Source organism: Drosophila simulans, chromosome 2R (assembly GCF_016746395.2).
Source record: "Drosophila simulans strain w501 chromosome 2R, Prin_Dsim_3.1, whole genome shotgun sequence".
NCBI lineage: Eukaryota > Metazoa > Arthropoda > Insecta > Diptera > Drosophilidae > Drosophila > Drosophila simulans.
In genome coordinates, this window is record NC_052521.2 from 20,961,358 (window position 1) to 20,981,684 (window position 20,327).

General features: G+C 47.4%; 2 protein-coding genes across 2 annotated transcripts; one reads left to right on the forward strand and one right to left on the reverse strand.

Moving 5' to 3' along the window:
- The first annotated feature begins 308 nt into the window (after positions 1-308).
- LOC6735942 (sodium- and chloride-dependent glycine transporter 1) lies at positions 309-19,591 on the forward strand. Its single transcript, XM_039292083.2, has 9 exons — positions 309-552; positions 9,862-10,154; positions 10,243-10,521; positions 13,534-13,687; positions 13,859-14,126; positions 14,194-14,297; positions 14,413-14,779; positions 14,839-15,048; positions 15,108-19,591. The coding sequence occupies exons 2-9, from the start codon at positions 9,890-9,892 to the stop codon at positions 17,022-17,024; spliced, it is 3,564 nt and encodes a 1,187-aa protein (XP_039148017.1). The 5' UTR covers positions 309-552; positions 9,862-9,889; the 3' UTR covers positions 17,025-19,591.
- On the reverse strand, positions 3,266-6,201 carry LOC6735941. The gene is made up of 4 exons (XM_016181273.3): positions 4,402-6,201; positions 4,033-4,114; positions 3,691-3,939; positions 3,266-3,574 (listed from the first exon to the last, which is right to left on the reverse strand). Exons 1-4 carry the CDS (start codon positions 5,005-5,007, stop codon positions 3,366-3,368), a joined length of 1,146 nt encoding a protein of 381 aa, XP_016029296.1. The 5' UTR covers positions 5,008-6,201; the 3' UTR covers positions 3,266-3,365.
- Positions 19,592-20,327: the final 736 nt, after the last annotated feature.

Here is a 20,327-nt window from a genome sequence, read left to right on the forward strand (position 1 = left end):
CGCCATGTGAGCCGACTTTTTGCCCAGTGACCCCAATGGCATTACCACTCCCACTGCCCTTTTTTCGCCAGTATCCCGCTTTCCCATTCCATTCCATTGGGCCGTAAATCAAATTGCAAATCAAAAGCAGCGCCCAACGGCTGCCATAAACATTTATAGCAAGCGAGCGTGGGTGGGAAAGCTGCGGCGGCGGAGCTTTCCACGCTCCCGAAGCGAAAAGCGCTCGCTCTCGCTTTCCACTTTTCACTTTTCTCGCCTCCGCCTTTCAGCGGGAAATCTCCTGCTGCTGCTGCTGCTTCCGTTTCACTTTCAGTTGCTTTCGAATTGTCCGCCAAATTGGACGCTCCACGTGTCCGTAATTTTCGATCCACCCACGGGAGCAGGCGAAACAACAACAAGCCCACAGAAACTGTCCGAAAAGAGCAGCCACCAAGATAGCTAGTGCCATTCGCTAACGTTGCCGTTCCTGCCGAAAAGATCCTCGCAAAAAGTGCTGAAAAGTGAAGAGAAGTGCTGACGAAGGGGAAAACCCTGTAGCGAACTCTTAATTGTGTAAGTCCCGCGTGTATGCCATGTATTTGTGTGCGATTGTGCGAGCTGTGCGTGTGTGTATTGCTGGGAGTGTCCTTCGAGTCCTGCCAGTAAATATTTAAAACAATTAAAGCCCTAGCCCGCGCCAAGGTCCTTCCCGCAGGACGCGTCCGTTGACAGGCCCAATTAGATGGCGTTCCGTTGCAGCCACGTCCTGCGCCCAGGATAACTGCATTGTGCGGCTAATTCGGCGTTAATGCAGTCTGATTACAGCCCATCCCGATACTCTGTCACCTGCCACCTGCCACCTGCTACTGCCACAGCCAGCAGCTGGTCACCGGATTCGCTGTGGCAGTGGCCATGAAAACTCGCTGCAACTGCAACATTTTCGTAGCACACTTTTCGGGGCAAACTGCGAGTGAAAGTGAAGCCTTGGGCTAAGGCGAAAGTTTGGCCGGACTTAACGTTTAAACCAGGACTCAACTCGACTTAAGACAACAGTCGAGCAAAGTTTCGAGTAATTAAGAGTGCAGCTCAGCAAGAACCCCTGATAAGAGCAAAGAAAATACCCAACGAATTTAGCGGAGGTCAGGTAATATAACAATCATTCATTCGCTGTCTGCCCCGCTCATTCAAGGATTCGAGCTTGAAGTGCATCTCACCTATGCATCAGTTGAATCCTGCATCCTGCATGGCCTGTAATATCTGGTTAGTTACGGCGAACTCAGTGCGGCAGTGAGCTGAAATTGAAACCTGATTGGAAGCGTAATTTGCATTATCTCAGAGTCGTGTCCAATAAATTTGCATGTACATGCCAGGCGCCCCCCTCCCGCCGCTTCGGCATGCAACCGCTTGGCTGGGCAGCAGGTGCATCCAATTCCGGGCCGAATGGATACTTCGGGCTGGGCAAATATTTGCCGCAAGTTGGCCAGGAGTGCTGCCTCCAGCCGCGTCCCTTCCGCTCCGGCCAAACAGCCAAGCAGCCAAGCGTGGATGAACGCAAAATTAATTCCAGCCTCCACCCGCTGCGGCTCCTCTTGTGCCCCGGACTCCTGCTCCCGGCGGCACCTTCATCCCGAGTCCCGATAACTTTTTACTACTTTCGCTATCCTTTTGCTCCTGCTGCCCAAGTTTTTCCGCCCCCTTCCACTTGGTGGGCATTTTCTTACCTCTTGTGAGGCATTGTTATTGGAATGTCTAAGTCGAGTTCTTCTTATTGTCGTACAGTCGGACCTCGAGAAGTGCGACATTGGGAATTTATCTGACAAGGATTCTCTAAATGTAGGATAAATATATCCTATCAGTAATACTAACTAACCTCATACTAACGAACCTTATCAGAGATTCCCTTTTAATATGAGAGAATTGCTCCTATGAATATGTTTAATTAATGAAAATACTATGTACTTTTTGGAAAATCCCATTATAACTTACTTTATTTCTCAGTATTTATACCCGAATTCCACTTAATCGCATCAATAGTTTCGTGCAGTGAACCCTAGTTACTTTTAATGGAACTGCCCTGTGATTGCCGTGCCCTTTGTTATAGTGATTGTTGTGGCTGCTACCTCAGCATCCTTGCCCTTGGAGCGGGCTTTTCCTCCTCCTCTAGGGTCCTTCCGCCCCCGGCTCCTGGCGCCCCTCCCCCTGCTGTCGCTTTTTGTTCCTTTTCCTGTGTGCCTTGTGGCTTCCTTCCTGTTCGGCATGAACGTGCGTTGTTTCCTTCGCGTTCGGGCTTTTGGCATTGGCCTGTCCGTGTTTTGTGCGTGTTTGCCAGGGCTCAAGTTCAGGTTTTCCAGTTTTTCGGCTTTTTTGTCCTTTTTCCCTTGCCATTTGTTATTTTATTCGCTGGGCTCGCAGCGCGCTTTCCCTTTTGTGTGTACATTTGAATCGCAATCAAATAACAATGAAAACATCAGCGACCTGGCTGAAAAGTGATCGGTGACATCGTGGTATCCAGTGCATTAGACTTAAAGCCACATCCTGATGGATGGCGGGATTTGGCTGTTTGTTGTGACTGGGACATCCTGGCGTATACGCAATGTGGCGGATCCGTTGACTACTCGACCGGGGAGAACTTGTTGAGGGCTTAAGTGGCAAATTGACAAGGTAATGGATTAGCAGCGACCGCCTTTGAAGAGCAACTCTATCATTTTAATAGATTATTTTCAAAATTCAATTTCCTCGAGGTAAATAGGGATTTATCTGAAAATGTGGGTCATACACAACGCGTAATTGGACCATTTAAACGAAAACCTCATTGTCTAGCTGCGGGCTTAACTAAATATGAGGCGATTGAAGACTCCGTGAACTTTGACCTACAGCACAAAGCTGTTAAACTGCTTGTGCATGTCAGCACAGCTTTCCCCCACCTTTCCCCACTTTCCCCACTCACTATCTCTGCGCGGCAGCTGTTGTTGCATTTCCCCGACAATGCAACTGCCAATATACATGAATGTGGCTGTAAGTAGCACTGGGGATGTCTGTGTGTGTGTGTGTGTGTGTGTGTGGTGGTGTGGAAGGGCGATTGTGTTAGTTGTGTGTGGCTAACATTGACATTTGTGTCCGCTTAAGCGAACGACTCCCTTTGAGGAAAGCGGGCTCCTCTTATGCAACATGTGAATCCTAATCAGATTGCACACACCCTCTCTTGAAAGTTATGAGAAAGTTACCTCATATAAAGGTAAAATCAAGATCTATCTATATTTAATATGAGCCAGTAACTAAGCCCCGTAATTCGTAACAACTTTGTTGGCGAGTGTAGTCCATACTCCATGCTCTCATTCACATGCACCTGCCAAATTCTTGTCCGCCAGTTGCACTTGCATTCCTCGTCAGCACTCGACCAGTTCGTGGAACTGGTGCATGATCAATCCCTGCAGCATTTCCCTGGCCAATATGCATCCGTGGCACGGGCAGTCGCGCGAATTGGGAATGTGCTCCGAGCGCAGGTTGGTCAGCTGCAGCCGTCGCTGTGCCTCCATCCTGGAACGCCTCCTCAAGCTCCTCAACTTGCAGTGCACACAGCTGTAGATGGTGATTCCTAGTCGGGAAAAGAGATACCATCACTTGACAACCAAAACTATTGTTTCTGCAAAGATTGATTCTGTATAGGAACCCCATATGAACAAAATATATCACAGAACCAAGTTGACTTACCAACTCCCACCACGGATACGTGCAGCAGCAGAACCATGAAGATGAAGCGCCCAAAGTGCCGATGCTGCCGCAGGTCCTCGAATGGAGGTTCACGTTGGCCACTGGTGCTGGTATTTGCATCCGTTGGAGCAACAGTGGGGCCTTCAGTCGGCGTGGCCACGTCGTGTTCCGCGGAATTTGCGTCAGTGTTGTTTTCGTTCTCGAAATCAGACATTTGCAGCAGCTGCGTTACATTTACGAAGTCAAAGTCTTCCCCGGAATGCAAAGATACAGAGATACACAGATACAGATAGCGAAAACAGAAATCAAACGAGCCGCAGGTGCCTGCCCAAGTGCACTTACCCGTATAGTTGTCATCAGCTTTGGCCAGGTGAGCGCAGGCAGCCGAGGTGGCCAGCAGCAAGATCCACCTGGCCATGTTTACCTGGACGGAGGGGCTCATGGTGCTGCGCCAATCGATCCAATGCAACTGAACAAACCAGAAAGCCCTCGATTCCAGTTAGACTTATCAACAGAAAGCTGTTTATTTGTATCGCCACTTATGCCGAAGAAAGATGCCAAGTGGATTTCAATCCCAAACAAAATCAAGAAACTTGGTGGCATAAACACAACTTCAGTTCCATTGCTATAAACCACTGGTCTAGAATCTAGATCTTGAAAAGAACCAAGTTCTTATGTTATGAGAACTTCCTAGGCATAGTGTGTGATGACCCCACAGTTTTCGATGCAGAACGAGTTTCTGGCGAGGCAGCAGTTGCGGCACAGGCAGTTCACCCTGGGGGCGTGCAGGAAGGTCATCTCCAGGACGCGGCCCGCCTCTTGGGGCAGGGGCAGAGTGGGCCACACGATGCTCTGGGTGCGCGGGGCGTAGACATCGAGGCCATCGGAAGTCGATTCCACAGCCCGCGAGATCCGGCAGAAGCAGCAGATACATCCTGCCCAAAGGAAATCGGAAATCTCCGCTCGGCGAGTTGATCGAGGAGATGGAAGGCACATGAACTCACCCAAGAAGCCCAGGAGGATTAGGACGAAGAGTCCCAGTAGGGTCAGCGTAAAGATTCTCATCTGGGACTCGGCCAGCAGGGAATCGCGACTTCCATGCCCACTCCCATTTCCATTCCTATCCACCTGGCAATGGAATTGGTTCGGCAGGATGGTCAGTGCCAGGATGACAAAAGTGCATCGAGTGGCCGGCGCCAAAGACATTTTGTTAATGCTTTCCACCAGCATTTCCCAGCGCACAATAAAGCACTCGAAAATGGAAAAACAAACCGTGGAAAACAGCTGCACGCAGATGGCGACATCGCCGTGGAGCATACACAACCGACTTGCAACTTCTGGGCAAATGAAAATTCAGCAAGTGCTAATCGGCATAAAGCTTCTTTGGGACAGCCATTCCATTCCATTTCGCTTGCTGTTTACCCGAGAAAAATGCAAATGCTACACTTTGGAAAATCCATTTCGCTGGAGACTCAGAAATTCAATAGCGGGGAAAGTCAGGGCCATTCATCATTGCAAACGTAGTTTTAATCACAGGTTTCGAAATAAGAATGAAATTGTTATTCCATCTGAAGAGAGTGACTTTGTGAAGATATGGTTTCTAGGAAACGGCAGAAGTGATCAAGCTTGCATTTCGCTTGGCAACACACTCGTGAATAACGAGTGTATTCACACGAGTTCAAACCCATGCCGCAACCAGCCACCCAGCTGTCTGAAAGCATTAAATCTGCGCGTTTTGAATGGGTGGTGGGTGTGCATTTGTCATAAACCAAATAAAAGTAACCCATTTGCCCTGAGAAATTACATTTAAATTGCAAATTTAAGGCAGAGGAACAAAGCGGCGCACACTCGACACTCACGGCTGCACTCGAAAGCAGGAAAATGCGCGCCAAGGTGCAAATGTGGTGCAAGTGCGAGGGGATTCTGCGAAAACTACTGGGTGACAAGAAAAAATCATTTGCAGACATAATTCACTTAACTGCCAGCTGTCTCCCGCTTCCCTCGTCCTTCGTCCTTGTGCATTCATCCCATGCATGCATTTTTTCCCACTCTGCCATTCGAAATTTAATAGCGAGCTGCACACGATGTCCTTACGGCAACTGAAAACCCGAAACGCGTTTAGTTGTCAATCGATACGGCGGCAATTAACCTAAAAATAGGCTAATGGAGAAATTGTGTAGCCTAAATTATTAAGCCGCCTGTCATGTACTAAGCGGTAGCAATTTCATTTGATACCCATTAATCAGACCAAATTATCCTCATTGGCGATTCAAAATCGTTGTTTGCATAGAACTGCATTCGTGTTTTCAAAATGGAACTGCGAAGTGTGTCGCATCCTCAACAATTTTCAATTTAATCAACGAAATGATTTGCAATTTGGAATTCATAAAAAAAAGGAGGCGAATCACTTGAAATGCCACTTTACGCGCATTTTGATTGTGATTTAGCGCTGAATTTGCGATTACCAGGACGATGACAGGACGAAGGACGAAGGACGACAGACGATGACGAAGTAGATGAATATTTAATGCGGCTACAGGAGCCCCGGGGACCCAAGACGAAGGACGAAGGACGCTGGACGGTGGATCCTGAGGTGGGCAGCGGGCGGTGCAATAGAACGTGAAAATCTGTTTTCCTCTAGCATTTTCCGGGTGCGGGGAAAGCTTGGGAAAGCAGGGGCAACTTCGTTGCATCGCTACAAATTTGTGTGCGTGCGCTTGGCCTCATGCAACTATAGTATGTATCCACATGTATAGCTATATCTATATCTATAGCTATAGCTCCTGCAAAACTGAATAATCGATAGCGCCCGTCGAGCACTTGAAATAGCACCAATAACTCATTGAACTGCGAGCAAAGAGGCCAGCATCAGCTGTTCCACCTCCCTGCTCCCTGCTCCCTCCGCAGGATTCATTTGCATCCGCTTTTTGAGGACGACACTTGGCACTGCATAATTACTCAAGGCTTTGAAGTTTGTCGGCGCAGTGGAAATCGAGCTATCTGCTGGTTAATCAGCTCGTGAAAAGTCCTAATCAGCGGAGCTAGTGGCAGATTAGCCTATCTTACAGTTATAGATTATTTAACAAAAGAAAGCAACAATTTAAATTGAATTATGAATAGAAAGTATCTCTATCTTTTAGCAATGCAATGCATGAGTGCAATGAACAATTTCATGGCTTGACAATGAACGAAGTACTTTGTTTTCTGCAGTGCTGCTTGGCATATCCTGCGCCTATCCTTCCACCCACTTTCAGGGGGGGGGGGGGGGTGGGGTGGTGAGGGTCGAAGGTCGCCGCTCGCTTTGTTTGCCGCTTGTGGGCAGCCTTCGTGGGTTCAAGTTCAAATGGCCCGAGTTTGGCCCTTCGTAATTGCCGTGACTTGTGCAACAGCAGAGAGCACAGATGCCACTGGTGGGGCGATGATGATCTCGATGGGGATGATGGGGCTGTTGGGAATGATGGGCTTGCCGAAGGTCCCTTGTCTCGCCTTGGGGCCTGCAGGCCCATATGCGGGGAAATTTAACTTTCGCATAAAAATGTCAAAATAGGGAAAATTATGAAATGCCAAAAGGCGGAAAACGCTGTCGGCGGATTGTTCGCAAAAAAAGGAAGAGAAAGTGAACAGGAAAACTATAATGCAGCCCATGTAAGCTGGCTCCCCATACCCTCGCCACCCCACCCCACTCCCCTCCTCGCTGCACTGCACATTCCCAAGGACGCTCAATGCAACCCACCCACACCCTCCGCCTTCCCCCTCCCCCCCTGTTCTCATCAAGCGTAAACAAGCGGCGGCAGAAGCTCGAAAACATTTTCACACTCGAATTGACCAAACACAAACAAGGCAAAAAGAGCGAGGGCAGAGCCGTGGGGGGGGGGGGGGACGTTGGGCGGAAAATGGAAAAGGAGTTTCCACCCCCACACACACACACTCTCTTATTAGACTTATTTGTTCGCACACGTGGCCACTATTATTAGTTTCTAGAAAAAATGCTTAGAGCTTCCAGGAACTAGAATTTCATTTAAATTTCATTTAAATTCATGTTTATCAATTACAAATATGTGTTATTTAATAATTAACAAAAGTGCACTGCTGGTCTTTTGTTTAATTGAGATACATTTCCATATAAGGAAGGAAGGAGCACCTCCAGTGAAAAGTGGATACACTGTAAAATGAAGCTGTTGACTAAACGAATTCAACTGGGAATTCAAACGTGAAAAATTGTTACTTCAATCAGGACTCGTACATAAATTTGGGCAGTAAGTTGGTCAAAGTTTGCTTTTCAGTTGGCAAACTACCCAAGCCATTTGTTTGCTCAACCGAAATGCCAACTGTTTGCGCAGAATTCGGTACACTGAGAAAAAAAGAGGAACCTAATTATTATAGTGCTTAAAATATGACCTTCTAAATTGCAACTTTCCTCGTACTCCCATTGGGTTTTACTTTATATATACCTCTTATATAAAATTGTATATTTTTATTTATTTTGTTATCTGTATCCTATATACTATATATGTACCATATATTTCTAGTTTTCCGTGAACGCTAAACCGCTCTCGTTTTCACCTGACCGATGGGAAGGAAAAGTTTGCCGGCACTTTTCACGCTTTCCCATGGAAACTTTGGCGCTTCCGCCTGCCGCCTCTCGACTTTCATTGTCAGGCGATTGTGTTTCGACCATTTGGAGCATTTCCACAAAAGTTCGCACAAAGCTAAATGTTTATTTGTACTGCAGTTGGACTGCCGCCCGTCTGTTTGTTTGTTTGATCGTTTGTTTCGCCGTAGTTTTTTGTAGTTTTTTTCCGGTTTCTCCCTGTGCGTCGCCGCTGAATCGCATTCTTCTTGGGCCGGGAATCATTAGGAACTATTTGCTAAGCAAATGCCACTGGCATTGCGGAGTGGGCTGAAATTGTTGCAGCCGGAATGCTGAACCGCAAAAAAGCCGAATGGCAATGGGGAAAACCAGGCCAGGAGCGAAGCAACCTTGCTGGAAAATGGCGCTGCGAATTGGCATTGTGGTTTTCCCTCATTTTCCCCATTTTCCCTGCTCCCCTGCGAACTGAGATCATCGTTGGCGCATTAACAGCCCCATTGGCTCGTTGGCACACTCACTTGGCCAAATGCACATTTGACTGGCTAATTACGAGGCTGTCAACAAATTGGCATAAAAAACAACAACCATCTCATCTCAACTCATCTCATTTGATCGCTGCCAAGGAAATGCCACCGAAACGTGACCAGGCAAAAAACTCTCGGGCGGCAGTGCGGAAAAGCCGGAAAATCCGTCCACTTCTCATCACACATCCCATGGCACCATGTTACGGCCACTACAGAAACAGAAAGTGTGCCACTATGTACCACATAAACTGTGTGTGTGTGTGTGTGTGAGTGTGGGTGAGCTGGTGTGAGTGCGGACAGCATCAAGTGCCATTGACGGCGCGTCATTTTCTTGAGTACTCATTTATCCTCGGCGCACAAAAGTTGCCACCTTCTGGAATGGAAAAACAGCACTGGAGCCCCGTTTTCTGCGTATTTAATTAACGAAACGGAAATTGCGAAATGCGCCTGCGGATAGCAAATCCATTGAACTTGCATTCAGTTTAAGTTGGTTTGGTTTGGCCTTTCTCTAATTTAATAATAATATTAAAGTTAAGATTCTACTTAAAATGGACGTATATAGCTTAAAGCCAAAGCAATGATTTGCTTAGGAAAATGCATTTAGTTAACGAACTTATTTCACAAATGAACGCCAAGAGAATTTGAGACCCATAAACCAATTTGCAATATAGCACAATATTTATTATTGAACTCGTATCTTCCGGCTTCGATAATTAAATTTAAGTATTCGCACTTCACAGCTAATCCAGTAACTTTCTGCTCGTTTTATTCTATAAGTTGAACTACAAATTGCTTCACTCTTTTCTGTAACAAATCTTCTGTATTTAAATTAATAACATATTAGTTAAATATTGTGTGGGAAATGAATATAGCCACCTAGTTTAATCTACGGTGAATGTCAGGTGACCTTTCCTAATTGCATTCATTTGGCCTGCATCGAGGCCAATCGAATCCATCAGCAGGCGCTCTTGGCCAGCTGTGAAAGTTGGCAGTTGGCCAGCTGGTTGTCACCTGTGAAAGCGAACTAATAGATTCAAATATTTGCATTTTCCACAGCTGGAGGAGGATCAGAACTGCCACCCAAATGGGGCAGAGCAGCAAGTCCGGAAGTGCCGGAGGAGGCGGAGGAGGCGTGGTCTGCCCCTCTACGGCGATCAGTGGCTGTGCCTCCGGAACAGCGCTCATCCAGCTGGACGCCACTGGGCCAGGATCCGGCGGAGCTGTGGAGTCCGAGCACGAACGTGGCACCTGGACGGGTCGCTTTGACTTTCTGCTCTCGCTGCTCGGATACTCAGTGGGCCTGGGCAACGTGTGGCGGTTTCCCTACCTGTGCTACAACAACGGAGGAGGTTGGTTCCATCTAAGAAATAAATTGTGTAGATACGCACTTTCACTTTATTCCAGATGCTTTCAATATGATATACTTTCCCTTTGCAGGAGCCTTCCTCATCCCCTTCACCATAATGCTGGTCATCGCCGGACTGCCGCTGATGTTCATGGAGCTCTCATTTGGCCAGTACGCCGCCCTGGGTCCCGTGGCCGTCTACCGCCGGTTCTGCCCGCTCTTCAGGGGACTGGGAACCGGCATGATCCTGGTGTCCGCCATAGTGATGCTCTACTACAACCTGATCATCGCCTGGACCATCTTCTACATGTTCGCCTCGTTTGCGCCGGTGCTTCCGTGGCAGAATTGCGAGCCCGCCTGGAGCACAAAGTGTGAGTTTGTCCCCTGGGGAGCACATAGTGCGATGGCTCCAATTAATTAATAGGCCAAAACACTTGGCGGGGGATGAGGATAAGAGCGGATGTCAGATTCCCATCTTTTGTTACGTTCCTCGGGTAATAAATTAGGCAAATTGCAGGCTGTCAAAAGTGGAATTTTATTCCGCTCGGCTCCGCATTTGTTTTTGTTTGTGTCCATCGGCGGCACGTGGCACGGTTGGGAAAACACATGGCCAGGGAAATAGAAATCGGAGACGGAGGCGGAAGCGGCGGGGAAATTGGGGAAAATGGTTGTGTAACCAGCGGAGCCCGGAGACAATTGATTCGGGACGACGCAGCAAAGATAAACACACACAATCCCAGGGAAACTTTCAAGGAAACTCGCAAGTCAGGGCAGAAATGTAAAATAAAAACTCGATAAGTTCGCTTCCGAAATATCCGAATAGTGGAGGCCAGCCTAGCATAATGCCGGGGGATCAAAAGTACATCATTCATTGTGCCCCGCCCCCCACAAGTGTGGATGCCTCCACAATCCCGCCCTTCACGCACACGCAAGCAAATAGAAAGTATGAACAAACTTTCGCCCAGAATTATAATAATAAACAAGACGCGGCAATTGTTTTTGTGCCTCGCTTGACATTGCAAGGTGAGAGCTGCCTCTGTGTGTGTGTGACTGTGTGAGTGTGTGTGAGGACTCTATAAGTGTGTGTCTGTGTGGCGAAGGCGTTTCCTCCTTGGCCAGAAACAGAGACATGGACACGGACACTTTAAAACGTTCCGCCACGCGAAACACATAAATCTTTAACGACCATTGAACGCCGACTCTTCCGGATTCTGGATTCCAGATTCTGGAGCTGGGAGCTGGGCGGCGGGTGGATTCGTCATGCTGTCCCGGATGAGCGTGGCAAGTTTCCTATGTAGGTCAGAAGGGATGAGCTTATTTGTCGGGCATTCAACAAAATTTACATTTCCAGCATGTCATAAATGGTTGATTTTGTGAAGAAGTGGGAAAACCCAGTGAATGGCTGGGAACTTTCCTAATTGTTTTGATTAACAAGGAATAGTTATATAAACTCAAGCATCTGCTGTAGGATAGCATGATTTTTGAATAAGGTTATGTAGCAAATTCTAGTATTCCTACTAGAAATCAAGACGATGGCAAGTAATCCACCTGCTTCGAATTCAGACGGAGGTTGGCTGCCATTTCCATATTTTTTTTCTTTTTGTGCTGGCCCAGAAATCGATAATGGATGCTATTGAGGGTCCTGGATATTGAGCAGCGTCCCTCGGCGCAGAGCATTTCACCTTCGGGGGAGCGAACACGGCAGCTTGAAATTGTTAAAATGACAAACAATTATGTCTTAACTGTTTTTGACACTCAATCGCTGGCAGTGGGAAACTCAACCTTGGGCCGGGCTTTTCCCTAAGCTCCCAGGGATCCCACGACGAGAAAGTATTGTATGTGTATGCTGAGGGAGGAGCAGGGAGCAGGGGTGGCGGGCGGAGAGGAAGGACCTGCCCCGGCAGACAAGCAATTTCTTAAGGATTTTATTTATTGACACTTCTCGATTCGCCGCCCGATGTGCTCCTGCTGCCAGCATCCTGACCTCGTTCGCCTTTGTCCTCTGTCGTCTGTTTTAGATGACAAATGTTTACTTTTAGTGTCACGATTAAAATGTGTTTGACTCTGTTTGCCCACGGATCGAATGTCGCACTCTGTTTGGCTCTCCACTTACTTGTGTGCTTATGTTTTTTCCAGTAAATATTTGGCCAGCATTTCGAAGTGCCTAATAAGGTAAATGATCTGGCCACTAAAAATCCCTTTATTTGACTCTAAACTTTAAGGCCAATTTTCTGCGCTCAAGTTGAGTAAGAAAGTCGGTATCCTTTTGCGGGATACACAAACTGCGCCCAGGATTTATTTATATGCGAATTGGTTGGGAGGTCCTCGTTCTCCGTTCCTCGTTCCTCTTTCAAATAGAATTTATTTCGCACAACTCGCGTGTGTGTGCGTTTGTGTAATCAAATTAATTGCAATGCAAACAGAGGCAGACAGGCAAATTAAACGGCGTGTAAACACTTTGAAGTTTTTCACAAAACCATCAACCGCCAGCCACACGAAATTGTTCTCGAATTTATTTCCCCGTCGCAAAATGAAGCTGATGAATGTGGGGCTGCTCGGAATTTAAACTTGAGTCTAGCGACGGTTTAATTCGATGCGCCAACGGGGCGTATGAGTAATGTTTATTGACAGGCGCTGATTGGGCGTGGGAATGGTGGGAATGGGTGGTGCTGCTCGATAAATCGATTTGAATACCCATTTCAGTTGGCAAACGAATTTAGTTCGCAATTAGCCACTGCCAGCCTTAATGTCCTGCAACTCATCCCTCCCTGCGAGTGGAAATCAACTGTCAGCCAGTCATTTTGCGGCCATTTGGGTGGAAAACTTCGACGGCGACACTTTCTCTTTTGGCACACATAAGTCAAATGTCATAACCAGAACTCGAAGTTTCTGACTTTTGTGGGCCTGACAGGTAAATACAATTTGTGGTTGCGCGGGAAAAGCGAGTGTTGTGGGTGAGGAAGTGGGTTTTTCCAAGCAGCTGCCTAGTGCCTAGTTAAAGTTAAAGTCTCATTAGGCGGATCAAATCGGATGGACTTTATGTACTGTCGAAAAAAAAGGCAGGCGAAAGACAGATTGCTCTGCTATTGACCTTTCACCCCCGCCAGGCAGTCAAATTTGCCAGTTGCCAGATCCTTTCTGGGCAACCCTTTTCCGCCAAAGGACTCTGACATGCCCAGACCCTTTTTTTGTTTGCGGGGCTGCACGTTTTGTGCCCTCCTCTGATTTGCTACTTTGTCCTTTTAATTATGTTCCCAGACTGGGTTGCACAACCCGGCAAATAGTTCATAAATATTAAAGCGCTGTTTGCATAATTGAGGGGGAAATGGGAATGGAAATGGAAGGGGAAGATCCAACTTGCTGACAGCCAAAGTCTCTTGCAGATTGCTTCTCGTACGCACAGGCGGACCAGTGCGAGGCCACCAATGGCACCTACTACCTCCGCACCTGCCACAACGCCACCTCCGCGGCGGAGAACAACATCACCGCCCTGGCGCTCGGCGCCCTGAAGCGTCCACCAGCCGAGGAGTACTTCAAGTGGGTTATCACATGGACTTGCACAATTATCATTTGCTATTTCATGCATGATTTCATACACTACCTATTTTCATTACCAACATTGGTTCAAATTCTGTGTTAATTGACTTCAACTTGGCTTTCTCTTCCATTTGGTCTCTTTCACTTGCCACTCGCACTTGGCTCCGGCAGCAACTTTGTGCTCGGTCTGTCCAAGGGCATCGAGGAGACGGGCAGCATTAAGCTGTCACTGGCCGCCTGCCTTTTCCTGGCGTGGACGATAGTGTTCCTGTGCCTGTGCAAGGGCGTCCAGTCCTCCGGCAAGGTGGTCTACTTCACGGCCCTCTTCCCCTACGTCGTCCTGGTGATACTCTTCGTCCGGGGAGTCACGCTGCCGGGCGCGAGCACGGGCATTCTCTTCTACCTGACGCCCGACTGGAAGCAGCTGGCCAACGCCCAGGTAGGTGGTGAACGCGGCAACCCACCGCTCCATGGCCACGTCCTTCATCCTCCCACTCATCCACTAGGTCTGGGGCGATGCGGCGGTACAGATATTCTTCGCACTGAGCCCGGCCTGGGGCGGATTAATCACGCTCTCGTCTTACAACAAGTTCTCCAACAACTGCTACAAGTAAGTTTCATAGTATTCCGATGGGCTTAGCAGCGATAAGTCCTGCGGATGAGATGAGTACCACCTTGGTTACAAATTGTGGAACTTTCGAACTAAACACCAAATCCAATTCAAGGGACTCGCTGATCGTGGCCTTCTGCAACATAGCCACCTCCTTCTTCGCCGGCCTGGTGATCTTCTCCATCATTGGCTTCCTGGCCCACGAGCTGAACGTCGATGTGGAGAAGGTGGTGGACCAAGGCGCTGGTCTGGCCTTCATTGTCTATCCGGAGGTGGTCACCCGGCTGCCCGTCTCGCCCGTTTGGGCCGTTCTGTTCTTCGTGATGCTGCTGACCCTGGGACTGGACTCCCAGTTCGCTCTGATGGAGACGGTGACGACGGCGATTCTAGACAGGTTCCCCAACCTGAGGCAGTACAAGATCTGGGTGGTCCTATCGGTGGCTATTTTCGGCTACATCGGCGGTCTGGGCTTCACCACCAATGTGCGTATCTTTGAGCGCTAATCAAAGTGTATGACTTTACTTTACTACTAATCCTCTAGAGCGGCATGTACTGGCTGCAGCTGATGGACAAATACGCTGCCAACTGGTCCGTGCTGCTGATTGCCATCTCGGAGTGCATCCTAATTGCCTGGATCTATGGATCCCAGCGGTTCCTCAACGACATCCAGGGCATGATTGGCAAGCGATCCTGGTTCTGGAACTTCTTCTGGGGCATCATGTGGCGCTACATCACGCCAGCCACTCTCTTGGTGAGTTAACTCTTGGTTACTGCTGATGATGTATCCCTCATCTACTACATTTCTCCCAGTTCATTTTGTTCTTCAACTGGGTGGAGTACAAGCCCGCCAAGTATGGCCACTATGTCTACCCCATGTGGGCGGATGCAGTGGGCTGGATCGTGGGACTGCTGCCCGTGCTGGTCATCTTCCTGGTGGCCTTCCAGGAGATCTGGCGGGCGCCCAAGAGCCTCAGCTTCAGGGACCGCATCAAGCACCTGCTGCAGCCCACCGCCGAGTGGGGACCAGCGGGCAGACCCTGCGTCAACCTGCACGCCGAGCGGTACCAGAGCCAGAACTACGACGGCGTGACCAACACCAAGATCCTAATCGAGGAGGAGGCCTCGCCCAAGCAGGCGGCGAACAAGAAGGACAGGCAACTAACTCTGGATGTGGACGTGGATGTCGAGTGCCTGCCCCTGGCGACTGTGGGCAAGCGGCCAGGTGCTCCGAAATCCGTGGGCAAGCAGGGCAGCAGCGGCAACCTGCAGACGAATGCCAAGAACGGCACCCACAAGTCGCCAACCACCGAGATCAGCCCCAGCAAGCAGCCCCTTATTCCCGCCGAAAAGGACAACAAGTCGGCGAGCACAAAGGTCCTGGCCGCCGGAACGCAGAGCAGCGGACGTGAGTGCACCACCATGTCCACATTCGCGGGCGGCGGGGAGAAGAAGTCAACCAAAGTCAATTTGGCCACAGGAGCCACAAGTGCTGCAGCTCCGCTGGCCAGCAGCAACATCACGACAGCAGCAACTGTCGCTGCTGCCACCAAATCACCGCCTGCAGCTGGTGTTGCACCCACCACTTTAGTGGGTGTGGCTGCCACAGGAACAACAGTTGCTGCTGCGGCAAATGGCAAAGCCACACTTAAAACGACAATATCATCGGGTGCTGCTGCAGCTCCTACTGCTGGTGGCAACAAAGCAGCCAGTGTTGCAGCTGCAACAGCAACAGTCGCCACTGGCAAAACGCCTGCAGCGGCAATGGCTTTGAATGTGGCTGCCTCGGTTAAAGTGTCGCAAACGGATAAAACAGCTCCACTTAAGACCACAATATCGGCCAGTGTTGCTGCTGCTCCAGGCGGCACAAAAGCATCAACAGCACCTGGTGTTGCAACTGCAACAGTGGTCACTGTCTCGTCGGGAGCAACAGTGCCTGCTGCAGCCTCAAAAGCAGCCGCTCCACTCAAAGCTACGGCACCACCACCATCGGCTGCGGTTAGTGCAACACAGGCCGCAAAGAACACACCAGTTGCCGCTCCACTTACCGCGGCACTTGTTGCTGCAGCGCCGCCAGCCAAGTCCACATCAGCATCGGTGGCGAAGACAAATACAAACGCTGGCAGCAAGGCAACGGCCGCATTATCCACTTTCAAGTCGGATGCTCCAGCTGCAGCTGCCAGTGTTGGGGTGACGAACGGAAAGGTCACGCCGAGTGGAGGAGCCACATCAACTGCACAGCCAGCAGTTAACCAAAAAGCGACAGCAGCAGCAGCAGCACAAAAGTCGCAAGTGGCTACTGCAACCCCAACGCCTACGAAAACTGCCTTGAATCAGAAGCCGATTGCCCCTTCAGCGGGAAGTGGCAAGGCGGCTACATCGGGCGATGTGCTCAGCAGCCGGAGCACGGATACTCCACCGCCTGCAAAGGGTGCCGCCAGCAGCAACATGTCGGCCAAGTCCGCGAAAGCCGGCAGGACACAGGCGAACGAAACCAGCCCCACGAAGTCGGCAGTGAAGCCCATCAAGGCCGGCTCCACCAGCCCCACAAAAGCTGTGGTGGCCAAGCCAGGAGCAACTGCAGGCAAGGGTGCAGTGGCATCTGCTGCAACAGCGACTGCAGCGGGCAGCAGCAGCAGCAGCAAGAAGGCGGCCACGTCGACAGCTGCAACATTGGGCAGCCAGGCCAAGACGAAAGGCAATGCATCCGGAGCAGGCACTAAGAAGTAATAGCCAGAGCGTACCAGGTAGGATCTGTTGGCCGAGGCCTAGGAAAAGGAAAGGAGTCGAACGCATACGTTGTTGTTCCCAATATCGAAAACTATTTTTATAAGTATATATATATAAACGTGTATGTGTGTATCTACGAGCTAAGCAACCTACTTAACTGTACATGTAAAGAGTTTAACTAGGCGATTATGCAAGCGGACACAAGCTACAGTCGAATATTTTATAGACACCTCATCCGGATGGGCAGAGCGCGACGAGGGAGGATCGAACCTTCATGTTTCCTATGCGAAAGTACCTATTTATCAGTCATCACGATGGGATAGCTGTTCCTTAGTACCTAATTTCAGATCGATGGTGGCGGCAAGACTCGATTGTAATAACCGAACCGAACAAGTTAACGTAGGCTTTAGGTCAGGAGTCCTGGTGTATGTTTGTTTAGTTCCGTGTGTATATCCCTGGACGCCCCCCGTTGGGCGCCAACTAATTCGAGAGCAATGTTGAAAGTGCAATGGAAATCGTTGAGTTTTAAAATATATAAATTTATATACAAATATACAAAGGTTACAACTAATCAATTTACACAAGTGAGAGATCGTTTGATTGGTTTTTTACTGCGAATATTCTTAAGACTACTTTGGAGGGCGGAACTTGGGCGGGCGGAGGTATTTTTCCGTTTCAAAAGTGCGCGCATTTGTTTATAGAGCAGAATACATCACCCGGAAGGCGAGATCCCTAATCTGTAAATGTGAATGTAAATGTAAATGTAGATTATCTGTGTGCTCACTGTACTCCATGTTTTCTGTGCTAACGAGAGACTCATGTACCTAAATGTTAATCAAGTTGCATCAAATCCCTATTTGTGTGCATTTGTATAGTTAAGGCGAATATTTAGAAGTGTTTTATGTGCGTGGAGTAGGCGGGAACTAGGCCAAATGCGGAAAATGCTCACAGAAAACGGAAAAACAATAATTACGCGTACATTTCTAGAATTTATATAACCATTGTTGTGTATTCATGTTGAAATAATTATATAAATATATTAAAATATACAAGAATAGAACAAATATAATACTCGTAGATATTTGTATGTGTTTGTACCTGTAGCTAGTTGGGATATCTAAGCACCAGATACTCAGAACGATCCAATCTGAAGAAAGTGTGCTTTGCTTCTCGCCCTATTTTGATATTACATTATTGCAAGTTTAGAGGCATTCGCTCGATTGAGAACCCAACTTTATTCAGTCCCTGAAAATGTGTGATAAATTATTTGCTCCGGCTCGAAGTAATTTTCAATTTGTGTCAAACATACTTAGGCGTAAGGAAAACATTGGAAACAGGAATATATAATTAAACGCGAATTGAAATTGTTGTAACTTGAGTTCGTTGTTGTTGTTTGTTTAGCGCAGTAGCTGTGACACCTGCCTACATACATATGTACCTAGATACCCTAGAAACTAAATTCGTATAAAGTCATATAACCGCATATTTGCACGCAGCAAGTTAGTCGCCTGGAATTTTAGTATTATTTAAAACAATCAATTCATTTATGCAAGTTTCTCTGTTTCAAGGCGACTAATTTGCCGAGTGAACTTATGTGGCGTATGGAAATAAGCCATCGATGTTGCATGTTTGTTAGTTGAACTGGATGTGTACCTGTAAAATGAAAACCGAAACGTAGTCTAAGCGGAATTATCAAGTAAATATGTATATGTAGTTAAGAAATTATGTACCGGCTGTTCGAAAGATATAACGATAATTATGTATTAGCACATGTAATGCCGCAATTTGCTCAAACTTAACTTAGGTCGCAAGTGAATACACAGAAACACAAACTGTCAATTCAGACAAGGTATTTATAGTTTTAAAGTAAAACAAATTACCCAATCGGCACATGACGTAGTGAAGTAAGCGGAGTTTACTTTAAACATTGAACAGAGGAGCTTCAAATTTTATATGAAACTTTGAGATGTCAACGGATTAAGTAATCATGTTTAAAAATAAAACCCGAAGAGCTAGGCAAGTAATCAAATTGCAACTCATATCCCTGAAAACCGAATGCAACCGAAATAAGACCCATCAACCGGAAAACCCACCAGTTACATACATGATCAACAATAATAATATTCGATGTATGCATTTTAAGCGATTACATAGTTAAGAGTAGATAAACTCAGAAGAATAAAGAGGCATTCACATTATTTTTCAAAAGTTCTGTTATTCAAAATCAAAAGCGAGCAGAGTTATGTAATCAGAAATGTTATGTTGAGGCGGAATTGAATCCTGCACAGAAAATCAAAAGTAACAGCCTGCGCCGATTCGAAAAAACACAATCCGTGGGCTAACTACACACACACAATATCTTACTAAAATAGATGTATAACATTTTGCTGTTCTGGTAATCAAAAAAATATATGTTATATCAAATTAAAAGTGTAAGCAAATATGACACGTACGAGTATTCCACAGATGCCAATAACTAAACGAGTAATCATAACAAGTATGGTAAAATGTAACATTAAGCCAGGAAAACAATATTCATGAATAAATATTTATGGGTTTTAACAGTCCGTTTTCTCGTATTTCATTTCACAAAAAAGGTGTGGAGGGAAACAAGGATGATAGTTATCTCGCGGATTTATAACCGATTCGAGCACCGAAGGCTAATCCCCACCATTCCTCACTCTGCCTTCTCCTCATGCATAATCGGAATTAACTACAAATACATTAATCCGGCCAAATAGAGGGGCATTTTCTATATTTTAGATTGATTCTACGGAGTAGATTCGATGACCGTGCTCTCGCCTGAAAAGGCGCGACTCTCAACGCAGAGTGCCATGGACGCTCTTTCATACGCGCTGTCTAAATTTCAGTTCAAGCGAGAATCTTTTACTGGTTCAGAACCGGTTTGGCCCGGTTCAAGTGGAGGCATTTTTAGCGGCGGCGCGCACCCTGCGTGGCGCAGAGCGTAGAGCGTGCGACTACAAATCCCAACTGACGGGGCTCAAAACCACCTCTGAACATTTTTTTTTTTTTTGTAACTAATAACCTTTGAAGGTTTTTCTGTCCGTTGAAAACTATTAAAAAGATGGGTAGTGGCAAAAAGTAATTATTGAATAGCCTATTTTCTGTTTGGCTTATCTTTGTACAATTTTTAATGTGTTACAAACGGAATAAGGACTGTGAAAATGGGGTTTCCAATTGATTTTCCATGCATATTTAGGCACGGCAAACAGAAACTTCATTTTATGAAAATAATCCACTAGATGAACGACATAAACGCTAAAATGATGCTGAAAAAAACTA